Here is a 13,061-nt window from a genome sequence, read left to right on the forward strand (position 1 = left end):
GGTCACCCAGCTGGCGTGTGTGGGAGTGCCCAGGCTAATCTGAATTCCCCAGATAAGCCTCCACAGCACAGGCGGCAGAGCTGGGAATCAAACCCGGTTCCTCCAGATTAGATACACGAGCTCTTAACCTCCTACGCCACTGCTGCTCCTCTTGCTTTCTCTTGCACAGGTTGCTTTCTCTTGCACTGACTGGAAAGCTAACATGCAGAATCAAACCTCAGTGGCTGAATTCTTCCTAGTGGGTCTCTCCAGGAGCCTGAAGGTCCGTCTCATTCTCTTTGGATTGTTTTCTGTGGTCTACACCATCACGCTGGCAGGCAACACAATCATACTAATGCTTATTTGGTTGGATTCTCGACTACATACTCCCATGTATTTTTTTCTGAGCCACCTCTCCTGTGTGGACATCTGCTATACCTCTAGCACCATCCCCCAGATGCTGGTCAACCTCCAGCACCCGAGACAAACCATCTCGACAATTGGTTGCATCGTTCAGATGCATGTTTTTCTCAGCTTGGCTATCACTGAATGCATTCTGCTTGCCGTAATGGCTTACGACAGGTATGTGGCAATATGCCAGCCCTTGCACTACACATTCCTCATGAACCCGAGAGCGTGCTTCACACTAGCTCTAACATCCTGGGCCTGTGGCTTTTTGTTGCCCGTGTTACACACTTCCCTCACCTGGAGTCTGCCATTCTGTGGTCCCAATCTGATCGACCACTTCTTCTGTGAAATGCCGGCAGTGCTGAAGCTGGCATGTGCTGATACTAACATTATTGAAAATGTCACTTTACTGGGGTGCATTTTCACCTTGATCACTCCCACCTCCTTTATCATGATGACTTATGTCCGCATCCTGAGAGCTATCTCCAAAACAAAATCAGCACACAGTCGGGGCAAAGCATTCTCCACGTGCGGCTCCCATATTACTGTGGTGGTGCTCTTCTATGGCAGCGCCATGTTTATGTACATGAGACCCTCATCCAGTCACTCACCAGAACAGGACAAAATAGTCTCTCTCTTCTATAGCATCATCATCCCCATGTTCAATCCTTTGATATACAGTCTGAGGAACAAGGAAGTGAAGGAAGCTTTGATAAAAACACTGCAGCATTGCAGAGCTTCTGCAATGTGAAAATATTTGTAAGATTATGTAGGCTCCCTTAGCCAAAGTAGGATGGACATGAGCAGGTTACAATGCAATTCTAAACTTTCTCATTCCATTGACTTCAATGGACTTAGTCAGTTGGCTAGGATTGTAAGTCCCTTTTAACAGGATAGTGGTTGACAAATGTATACAAATCAGACTACAATAAATCTTCTCCATCACACCTCAGTTTTGGCCTGTTCTTGCCAACTGTACTCTGTAGAGCATGGGTGTCAAACATACGGCCTGCAGGCTGGATCCAATCCCTTGAGAGTTCTTATCCGGACCGTGAGCCAGCCACACTCACCCAAAGACTGTTAAATAAAATACTGTATACTTTTAAGCATGTTTGTAGTTTAAATAAAAATATATAATTAATTGCCTGTGTCTTTCATAAAGTTTGTCTCTCTGGTACCTAGCATTGAATTTTATGGGTACATATGGCCCAGCTGACCAAATAGGAAATAGCGAAATCGAAACAAAAGCAACGCTGCATATCAGTGCTGCAATGGCATAGTGAATTATCCAATATCTCAATTTTTCGTTATCACCTCAACATGCAAATTCAGTGATGATCTAAATCTGTTCCAAAGATTTAGATGTACTCTTTCAGAGGAATTAAATAAACAACTGAAAACTCAGAAAAGGAACTATAAGACTATGATATGTCAGAAAAAGAAATTATCCATGATAAAAGACTGGGCCCAATTAAATTTGGCTATAAGGCCAAGAATCACTCATTGTTCTGGAGACTGACTTCAAACAATATTAGTGGAACAGTTAAATTAACGAAATAAGTAATTACCCCAGCTATATGGGAGAATTATTTTAGATATCTGTATGCAACATCGGAACATTTGCCTCTAGTAGATAAAAATATTTGTGATTTGCCACATTGGCATTCAGTATCCTCTTCAGAAATACATAAATTGATTACTTCATTGAAAAGTGGGAAGACTCCTGGAATAAACTTGATCCACCTAATTAAGTATACAGACTGGTAGACTCCTTTCAGCACTCTTTACTGCTACAGATTTCCCGCCCTACCCCCTTCCCCCCCCCCCTAAGGACTCCTACTTGGGGCTGCTCAGCTCTGTGAAAATTGTCCACAAAGAATTGTCATGTTCTTGGGGAAAAAAATCCCTGGACAGATGTGTACAATATGATACCTGACTGCATCATTAGTAACAGAAACCCTCCTCAGATTTGCATCTCCCTCTCTGAATAGCACGCCATGGCTATTAATGTAGCCCCTGAAGCCAAACTTTTCTCTGCAAGACATCACACAGAGACCCGGCCAACTAAAATCCTCTTGTTCCCCTTTTAGATATTTCTCTTGAAAGATGGCAGTGATGGACGGAAACCTGATTTCCCCACTAGGTATCTTTTTTCTGATCATTTTTGAGATAGTCGGTTGTTTCATCTTACTTGTGCTCAGCTACAGGTGATTCCAAAGCAGGGAGATGCTCCCCTGTGATTTCCTTTTGATGACTTTGAGCATCTCCAAATTCTTCTGGCAGTGGATTGTCCTGATCAGCCACTTGGTATATTTCAGTTCTTCAGAGACATACAAGCTTTGCACAGAAGAAAAGGCATTCAGTTCTTTCCTGGATTTATGTGAATTTGATCAGCCTCTGGTGTGCAATGGGGAAACAGAGAATTTTGGGAAACATAGTAGATTGCACAGCAACTGAAGAATGTATCAGCTAGAGAATTGTTTTAAAAGATAATTCATTTTAAACATTTTGAGTCAGAAAATAAAATGTTCGGAAATAAAAACAATGTGGAACTTTACGGAGGAACCCTTTTATTTCCTGCCTCAAAACATTTTAAATGACTTGTGAAGAAAGGGCCTAAATATGGAGGGCCAGAAAACGGGAAGATTGCCTCACCCTAAATAAAAAACACTTCCAGATGTAACACCCAGATAATTCCAGTTCTTGCTTGCTGCCTCAAGGTAGTATTTTCTTTACTGTGTACATAAACTCATAAAAAGATTACAAACCTTTAGGTATTGAAGCCACCCTAGCCATTTACGCACTTGCGATCTCCCTTCCCATTGAGTATACATCTCTCTTGTGGGTTGGATTTTCAGTTACATACACATTTTCCCATTTTCAGAACTCACTGTACTCTTAGTTCAGGGAATCTCTGTGGTTTCTGAAAGCTCTCAAAGTGAGGCTTTTCTTCTCTCTTTGCAGGGAAAGTTAAGAGAATCAGTATGCTTTCGCTTTCCTCTGGTTTTCTCTGCCTTCTCCCACCCACGCAACAGCAGTTTCTCCTACTCTTCCAGGTCCCACTTCAGGAGGATCAAAAGGGCTGGTTTTAAAAAAATCACACTAATTGATATAACTGACATAAAACTTAAGTATTTAAAGGACTAGACCAAAGATAGCACTCACAAAAAAAAGTGAAAGGCAACTCTAGATGGAGTTTCCACAGAAGGGACAGTTAAAGGAGAGGTAGACAAAATGGCACTGAGTTTGATTTGAATGGAACCCACAGGAAAAGATCTCTGTGTAAACAAAAAAACACAGGAAAAACCCACTGTGTAGCAAACAGCTGCAGGGTAAGCAGTGCATATGTTTGATTTTAAATCTTTTTATGAATTTGTGCACACAATAAAGAACATAGTATTTTGTTATTTTATGATAGCTCAACTATTTTGGTTCCTGATCTGGATCTTGAGTTGGATTTGGTTCCCCTCTCCCTTGTTTGAATTTTGATTGTTGCCTTTTCACATCAAGTAGATGTCTTTAAAAACTTGGACAGCACTTTCTACAATGGAATGCAGCAAAACAAATGCAGCAAAACAAATTGTTTAATCCTTCACCAAAACTCTGAATTTATTCATATCTAGAAAGTATATTTTAATATTGCAACTAGTCCTGATTAAATATATTTTGGTAAAATCCAAATAAAATATCCAGGGAATTCTGATTGAAAGGAAATATGTTCCAAAGGCATTGGTCATGCGTAAATTTAGTTATCTCCCCTTGATGCTAAGTATGCAACACAGAAAAGGACAGTTGGGTCATTGGCCAGTCTGCAATTTGGTTCTCTCTCTGTCTATTTGACAGCCAGCAGAAGTTGTCTCCAGAATGATCAAGTAAACCATGTCATGGAAAGCTCTTGACTTTGCCAAGTGACAATAATGGGTCCCACCAGCCTTTTAGTATTCTTTTTCTGTCCGGCCCTGGAATGCTGTCCATTGTTGCCTGACCACCCTGCCTCCAAGTCTAGTCCCAAAGTCCGGAAACTGATCCCTCCTGCCTTCTCCTGACCTGTGTGAGCATCTCCAGATTTCTGATTCAACACACCTCACTGATGAATCAAAATCTTTATCTCAGCTCTCCAAGGACTTCTATGGGAATTTATTGTGCTAGAACAGATCATGAAACATTTGTCTGGAACTACTGCAACATGGCTAGCTTCTCATGCGACATTGCTCTTTAATAAGCTTTTCTACTGCTTCTTGAAGGTCAGCCAAGCATTTGCTCAGCCCCCCCCCCCCCCCCCTTGGCTGGTGTCAAGAATTGACAGGCTTGTGCCAGCATTGCTTGTGATTCCCTTTACTGTTTATGTGGTTTTTTCTGTCCCTTCATTCATAATTTATGTGAATCAAGGAAAATGCCACACTCCAGCAGGAAACCTAACAGGGCACAAAAACCCTAAAACTAAAGAAGTGTTTAACAGGTTAAGTCCTGTCCAGGTCCCTCTCCATACCCTCTGTTTTATCATATGCTTAGCTGCATCCATTCTTTTGTTTATCTCTCTGTGGTGGCACAGGAGGAATCTGAGAAAAAACGGCCTGGATGTCGTGATCTCTGTGCACTCAAGCCCATCTGAAAGTCATGAAGTCTCTACTGTTCTTTCTTTTCTTCTTTGTTTTATATTTTGTTGTAAACATTATCTTGTTGTTCAACGATTTTAGGATGGAAAGCCTTGGGCATCTGATCTCCTTGCTTCTGCTTTCTTCCTATCCTTCTGCTCACTCAATCATGTTACTAGTAACCAACCCCAAACTGAAAGAAATGTGTGTTTGTTTCCTGGGCATCAGGAGAAGATGCCCATGTTTTTCTAGTGGCACTAGGGCTGAATGAAGCTTACAAGATGCAAACGCAAGGAAGCTCACAGTTTGCAAGCACTTGCTATATTTTATCTGTAGTAAATGAACCTAGCATTTCACAGTTTTCCTGGATGCTTCTAGAAGCCTCTCCACCTCCTCCAGATTATTTTGTGTTCAATGGAACACACACACACACAATTTTGAATTTCAGTCCATGTTGGGCATTATTTGCTCTATGCTGGCGTGCTAGATTGTATCATGGAGTAACCTTTGTGATTCAAATATTCAACGTTTGCATGTAAAATGTACGAGGTTCAGACTTTTCAGAGAGTCTTTGGCCCTTTATGCATGTCACGCTTACTTTGCGGCTGAGAAGCAATCTTCACTTCGAAGTGGGTTTTCCTCATGTCTTTTTGATCATATTAACGTCTTTCAAAGTGTCTCTGTCTGACTGATCTGCCATTTTGCCTGCACGCCTTCTGTTTCATTGCCATGCATGTTAGGAGTTGCACCCTCTGAAGTCTTCTGATGGGGGAGGGTTTGACTGGTAGCTATGCCAGTGAATAGCTCCTTCTCGCTAAAGCGAGAACCCCAAGGGAAGCTCAAAGCACAGCAATAGTGACCTCCTTCACTTACCTTGCAAAGAGAGAGAAAAAGTCACACTTAAAACAGCATTCTGAAACTATGGGGAGTCTCTGATCTGAAGGTATATGAGACCTGAAGAGGGGGGAATATGTGCATAACGAAGCATCAAACTGGAAGGGAATGTATGCTCAAAGCAAAAGAGACCACACATTCGTAAATGGCCTTTGTTTGTCACATATCTTAAATTGAATGAGAGTTATACTAATGTATTCTTCATAATCAGGTAATCTGTGTAGCAGCTAATCGTGTTTCAGGCTCTATCAAAATTAATCATACAGGGATCAGCTATATACAAATGACTGAAAGTTGAAGAAGGGCAAAAGAGGGAGACGTGGATGAGCTACACCTGTACCTTATTTAACATTTGTTTGCAAGCCATGTTGTATACAAACCATTTTGATGCCACAAAGATTGCATGAATGAGTGTCAGGATCAAATTACCATGGGAAATGGATACCCAACATTTTGATTGTTACCGAAAAGGGGATGTGAGTGGAAGGGGGGGTTTCAAGTTTAGAGTCATCTCGCCATCTGATCATTCCTTCCTGAACTTCAACGGAAATGCTACAACCTTTGCAAACATCCCTCCAAGCCAAATAAGACTTTTAAAATGTATTATATACAAGAATTCAAGGGGTTGGCTGGCACAATTTCCAAAATGCTTCATCATTTATTTTGTGTATAGTCCTTTGCATGCATTAGTTCTTGTTCAGTAAAGCATTGCAGAGTTACTCCAATGCCAGCTCATTGAAAATAGTATCTGTCCACATCCACCAGTCTCTGTGAAGGCACTGATAATGATTTTTGGTAACATGCACACTGGAGCTCAGAGTGATTAGGCATCAGACAGAAATGGCCAAGAAGTTCAGATGGTCATCTGATTCAGTCGTCTCTAACTTGACAGTGAGTGAGATGAGATATGTATATGAAGATCTGCTTCTACCTGCCATCTCTGAGAAGACTCAGCCTTATTTTGATGACTAACACTGAAGTCAGAGACTGTATCCCTGCCCCTCTGTCCCCATAATGCTCACCTGACACCATGTGTTTTAGTGGGTAAGTGAATTATCACACACCCATATGTACTCTTTTTGGCTGCTTTATTCCATTGTGCTTAATAAACCAATTTAATTGTATATCTAACCAGTTGTGTGTGGTTGGTTTCTATCCAATTGGAATCCCTACTGAACATTTCAGGGAGTAGATGTTAAACTTAAAAAGAAAAGGATTGTAGTTACAGTGTTCCTGGGACCCCAGAATATTTCCAGAGTATTCATCTCTTGGGCACCAATCAAATTCCCTATGCCTTGCCTTGTTTGAACAACTGAATTATACCCAGTTTAGGATAAAGAAGAAGAAGAAGAAGAGTTTGGATTTATATCCCCCCTTTCTCTCCTGCAGGAGACTCAAAGGGGCTTACAATCTCCTTGCCCTCCCCCCTCACAACAAACACCCTGTGAGGTAGGTGGGGCTGAGAGAGCTCTGAGAAGCTGTGACTAGCCCAAGGTCACCCAGCTGGCATGTGTGGGAGTGTACAGGCTAATCTGAACTCCCCAGATAAGCCTCCACAGCTCAGGCGGCAGAGCTGGGAATCAAACCCGGTTCCTCCAGATTAGATATACGAGCTCTTAACCTCCTACGCCACTGCTGCTCCTAAAGATGAAAGTGCGGTCCTGCAGTGTGCATAGGAAGTGACAGGAGGCTGCTTCTGCCAGAGAAAATAGTGCTGAATATAAACAAGCTTTAGAGTTGCTTCTATTTGCAGCTTTTCTTAAAACTATCCTGTGGTACCATTAAACTTTGAATTTCTTTTCAAGAAAATTTTTATCACCATAAACAAGAACTGGCGAAAACGTGACTCTTTTCACTCAGAGACTCTTCCCGCCATATATAAAATGGCCCACAGAGTAGCAGCAGGAAAAATGGTGGTGAAAATGGCCAACTCAGATAACAATTCTTCTGTCAGCAAAGAATTTTGTGAAGACATATGGTTTCTTTTAAATTAATTAATGAACTTTTGTTAATAAACCTGCCATTGTTTTGAACAGGAACGTGTTGTTATTTCTACAATTTATTTACATACCACCTTCTCCCAGGTGAGAAATCAAAGCAGCTCATATCATTCTCCTCTCCTCTAGTATAGCCTCACAACCACCCTGCAAGTTACACTATAGTCATTGTGGTTATCTCCATGAGACTTCCAGATAAATTCATGGATCTGACATCCCATCAGACCCTGCCAGCATGGCTAATTGGCTACGCTGGTAGGGGCTGATGGGAATTGTAGTCCATGAACATCTGGAGTGCCATAGGTTCGCCACCACGGCACTAGGGTGAGAGGCAGTGGCAGGATTCAGCAGGTTCGCACCACTTCGGCAGAACTGGTTGTTAAAATGGTGCTTGTATACAACCAGTTGTTAAATTATTTGAATCCAACCACCGGAACTGGTTGTTAAATTATTTGAATCCCACCACTGGTAAGAGAGTGTAACATTGCCTGTGAACACGCTGCACCCATTGAATCCACTGTATGGGGCTTCCCTGAAGTGTGTTCCTGTGAGAGGGAATGTCACGTGTCCTCTCTCCTCCATTGTAGCCTCACAACGACCCTGGAAATTAGGCTAGGGTGAGAGAATGTAACTGGCCCAAGGTCACTCAGCCTAAATATTTGCAAGCACACAGTCCAATGCATTCACAAAAGCCTTTCTACGTTTTCCTGCCCCAAACAACAATGTTCACAGGTGTTCAGATTGGTCTACCTCCCATTAAGAAGTGTTGCCTACCCAATGTTTCTTAATAGGAGGTAGATCAACCCTCCAAGCACCTTCAATTCTCTTATATCAACTCTGCAAAGCTTCATGGATGTCTCCTTAAAAGGAAAGAAAACATGTGTGCAGGATCACACACAACAAGAAACTTTAATCATCTATTTTTTACATTGCAGTGGCCATCAGAAGAACTGAAAGAAGAGAAAACTCCTGCAAATATAAGGAAAATGGCGGCGGTGGCAGCAGCACAAAGCCTCCTGAAGCTTACAGAAAATGGCAGGCACTACATTCTAAAACTTTAAGCTGGGGACGTGTGGAAACTGAACAAGGTAGGCACTGGGGGCACAGCAGAGTATTCAGCTAAGAAGAAATTCCACCAAGAAGCAGCGGATCGATCTGCAATCAAGCTCTCATCTTTACAAGCTTCCCGACTCACCACTTCCCCCATGTCAGTTGCTGGTTCTCAGCGCGCTACTGGCCATTTCTGGCTACTGGTAATCTCTTAATGACTCCCACACTCTGCGCGGGGTCATCAAAAGGCGCCATTTACAAGATCGCCAGGAATGACGCGCGCTGAGGGGGCACGACAGCTGCAGCGTTGGTGCGGCTGCGTTTTGGCCGCCCCTGTAGTGGGGAGTGCCGGGGGACCCCGTGCGACTTGAGGAGAGTAGCACGGGACTTAAGGTAAGTGGGGAAAGGCCCTTTATCCTGGACAGGGTATAGCAAAGGGAGTAGTCCTCCAATGCAAGAAGCTTGGAAGAAGCTTCCATCCATCTTGGAAAAAGCTTACATCCAAACAAGGTTACTTTTTTTCTGAAGGGGGGGCAAAAATACAAAATGATACCCCCATATACTACACACCCATATGCACATATAATCATCACATATAATATACATGTATAATCAACTCTTATATAATCAACAACTCTTTTAAACAATAGAATAAATTGTGCTGACCTCTATGAATAGTGAATAATTACACTTTCACATTATTTTATCTATCTATTATCAGTAACTAATTACACTTGACACTTGTCCAAAGTGTAAGCTGATACGGCACTTAGAGAAAGAGGTTGAGGAGGATCAGATTGCTGCCTTTTGTGAGATGAAGGATTGAGACAATCTCATTAATAGAAGCCTTGAGGTCCTGCAAAGGGATAGGAGGACCAGTCCGAGGGACAACAGAGCGGATGATTTCCCTAACAAGAGTGGGTGACTTAATATTATCCAACAGGTTAGAGTTGGTAGACAGGGTGAAGGCGGTAGAGGCTTCAGAGGGAAGTGGCCATGCCCTCCTAGAATTCCTTTTGCTGTTGGGAACCAAGGGAGTTCATAGCCAGACATGGATGTTCGCTTGTAGAAAGACAAACTTGAATGGACTCAGAAGCATTCCACAGAAAGAATGCTGGAAGAGAGAGAAGCAAGTGAATTATGGTTCCCATAGGCCCTAGGCACTTTCGTGTTCAACTCCCCGGCTTGCCCCAACGTACCACTAGGGACAGAAAGACAACATTCCAAAAACTGTTCTATCCACCTTTATGGACCTCCTTAGCCCTTGCACATCCTTCTCTCCTAATATTTTAATATGGGATATGGTAAGGTGGGGAACAGCGACAAGTAAACAAAGAATAATGTACTGTAGATGAGAAAATAAATATCTTCATTTTGAATTTTTTTCTTCCCAATTGCTGTAAACTTTTTTGTTAACCCTGTTCTTATAGGCCCTAAAATTCTCATAGCCCCAGGCACTATGCCTGAAAGGCTTAACCGATAGGGTGTATTTCTGGCGTTTTTTTAATGGCTCCAAAGCCATTGTAAGGGCAGCGAGCGAACTAGATTAGGGTTGAATTGCTAGAGCAAAGATTACCTTATCATATAATTTATGTTGGGTTTTGGCAAGTGTCTGTCACACAATTGAGTCAGGAAATAGTTAACTGTCTGCATGCTAAATAGATGCTGAAATCACTGCTTATCGGAAGGGTCAATGGGTTAGTCATTGGTCAGTGCAGTTGGAAATAGCTAACAATTCTTATAGCACCTATGACCAAAAGTTAAAAAGCTAACCTGTTGCCTTTATTCTACCCCCACATGGGATGAGAATGTGTAGAATGTAGTCTTCCTTTCATCTTCCTTTTCAGGCTGCTAGCTGGATATAACTGATAGAAAGCATTTTTCTTTTGTAACCTTTTTTTCTTGTTACTTTCAGCAGACAACTCTAAGCCCCCTTGAGGTGTCAGCTCACAAGACTTCACGCTTATCTGAAGTTGCAAAAAGGCAAATGGTTGAAAGATCAGTGAAAGTTTATTACTAGAGCTCTTAACAATCTAGGCCTAGTTGGGTCCATAGGACTTTAATTTTGATAGCACACATTCATTTTATAATGATAATGGGCCAACAAGCAGCATTGAATTAATGATTGGCTAATTAGTATTTCACCTCCTCTTTCTTCCTCCTGTCTATGTCTTGTCTAAATTTGGATGCTGCTCCGCATAATGGGTTGGCTTAACTCAGTTTGTTGGCTCTAGCTATGCTGCCAAGCAAAATAACCATGAAGCTAAAGTTCCCTGGGAGAGGGGGGGGGGCTAGGGAGGAGAGAGCAGGTGGCTTTTCTGAGAATCACAAGAACACAACATCAAAGAGTATTTTCTAAGAGAAACTTTGGAGGTTTTGACACCTCTAGTACAGGAGATAGATAACCTTGGTCTCTGCAAGGCAAGCAGTTTTATGTTAAGGCATCTTTTAGCATAAGTTTGCAAAAAAAGAATGCTTTTCAGGAAAATAAAAATGCTTTTCAAAGTTTTTCTCTGTAGGTGTTTAAGCTTCCAGCAGAGAGGCTCCCCTAAAAATCATCTTTTGGGGTCTCATTCCTTACAACCTATAGCTAGTAAAGTTTATCTCTTTCAAAACAAAACTCTGAGTGCCTCTCTGTCTCACTTATTACTAAGATCTGCTAAGCTCTGCAATAATTTGCCCAATAATTTCACCAACAGAAATATCCCCAGGAGTTTCTGTTAAGTGGTGGGGAAATGACAGGTAAGATAGAAGTAGAAAAACCAGCCTCATGGTCTCTCCAGGACAAGGTTGCCATCATTAAGACAAAATGAAGGGGGAAAACCATCCTTCCAGCCAATTGCCACATCCTTTCTGGTGATCAGAAGGCCTTTCAATCAACAGCTGACAGCAGTTACCTATGGACCTCAGTTACTGGATCCTTCCTTGAAGTTCACATGTCAGTGAATGGGCCACAGCTCCAGACTCTGAAATGGGCGTACAACAGAGCCGTAGTGAGGGGGAACTGCACCCGGGGCACGTTTGGCCCTGCGCCCCTGCCACACCCAGCTCGCCCCCACTGACACGCGCCCAGTGCATCATGCACCTCCCGCCCCCTTGGAGCCACACCACTGGTGTACAACCAACCAATAGGTGCAGTCCACAATAAGAGAAGTGTGGAAGGCTGTGCTGTTATAGAAATCTACATTAAATTCTTGTGGGAAGAATCCCAAGTAGTATTTGAAAAATTGTGCAGGTTCTAAACTGAAACGTCAACAGGAAAATATGGCAAAGGACTGTAAGATGACTCCATTTATTAAGGCAATTCTCACATTGCGCACCATCATCTCTTCGTTAAGTTTCAAGTGGCCTGGCTGCTCACTGTATCTGCATAACCAAATGTGAGAGCACATGTGGACTTGTAGGTAGTAAGTTTTTCCCAGAATGGGATCCACGTGATAAAATGAAAAGCTGATTTGTGGATTACACTAGAAACAATTTCTTGACAGTTCCTTCACACAACACATTGTTCATATGTTTCCCTAACACAGTGTAATGGCAGTAGAATGGAGGTCTTTTATAAACTCAGTTCCTGATGTTTCAAAGCACTGCGTACAATATATTGATATACTCTTGGTTGTATACATCTGGAAAAATTCCAGAGCGCATGTGTACAATATGATACCTGCTCATTAGTAACAGAATCTTTCTAGCATTTGCATATCGCTCTTTGTATAGCATGCCATAACCATTAAAATAGCCCCAAACACCAGAGTCTTCTCTGCTAAATTTCATACTGAAACCAGGAGAGCTACAATTAAAATCTACTTGTTCCCTTCTCATATACTTCTCTCCAAAGATGACAGTGAAAGACAGAAATCTGTTTTCCCCACTGGGTACCTTTTTTCTGATTATTTTTGGGACTGAGTTCATTGTTTCTGTCTTTGGGAATGGATTCATCATAGTTGTGTTGGGCTACAGTTGGTTTCGAAGCAGGAAGATGCTCCCTTGTGATTTCATCTTGACCACTCTGAGCCTCTCCAGATTTCTTTTGCAGTGGGTTTCCACAATCAGCCAACTTCTATTTTTCAGCTCTCCAGAGACATACATAGATAGTAAAGAAGAGGAGGTATTCACCTACTCTTGGGGCTGTTTGAAC

At 42.1% G+C, this 13,061-nt stretch overlaps 1 protein-coding gene across 1 annotated transcript; it reads left to right on the forward strand.

Annotated features, from left to right (window-relative positions):
* The first annotated feature begins 202 nt into the window (after nucleotides 1-202).
* LOC125426231 (olfactory receptor 2A1/2A42-like) lies at nucleotides 203-1,138 on the forward strand. Its single transcript, XM_048484491.1, has one exon. It carries the CDS (start codon nucleotides 203-205, stop codon nucleotides 1,136-1,138), a length of 936 nt encoding a protein of 311 aa, XP_048340448.1.
* The last annotated feature ends 11,923 nt before the right edge of the window (nucleotides 1,139-13,061 follow it).

This window comes from Sphaerodactylus townsendi, linkage group LG02 (assembly GCF_021028975.2).
Source record: "Sphaerodactylus townsendi isolate TG3544 linkage group LG02, MPM_Stown_v2.3, whole genome shotgun sequence".
In the NCBI taxonomy this organism is placed as follows: Eukaryota; Metazoa; Chordata; class Lepidosauria; order Squamata; family Sphaerodactylidae; genus Sphaerodactylus; species Sphaerodactylus townsendi.

Bases quoted from the DNA above. Each gene is read 5' to 3' on its own strand.
- LOC125426231 (XM_048484491.1), top strand. From the start codon at position 203: ATGCAGAATCAAACCTCAGTGGCTGAATTCTTCCTAGTGGGTCTCTCC.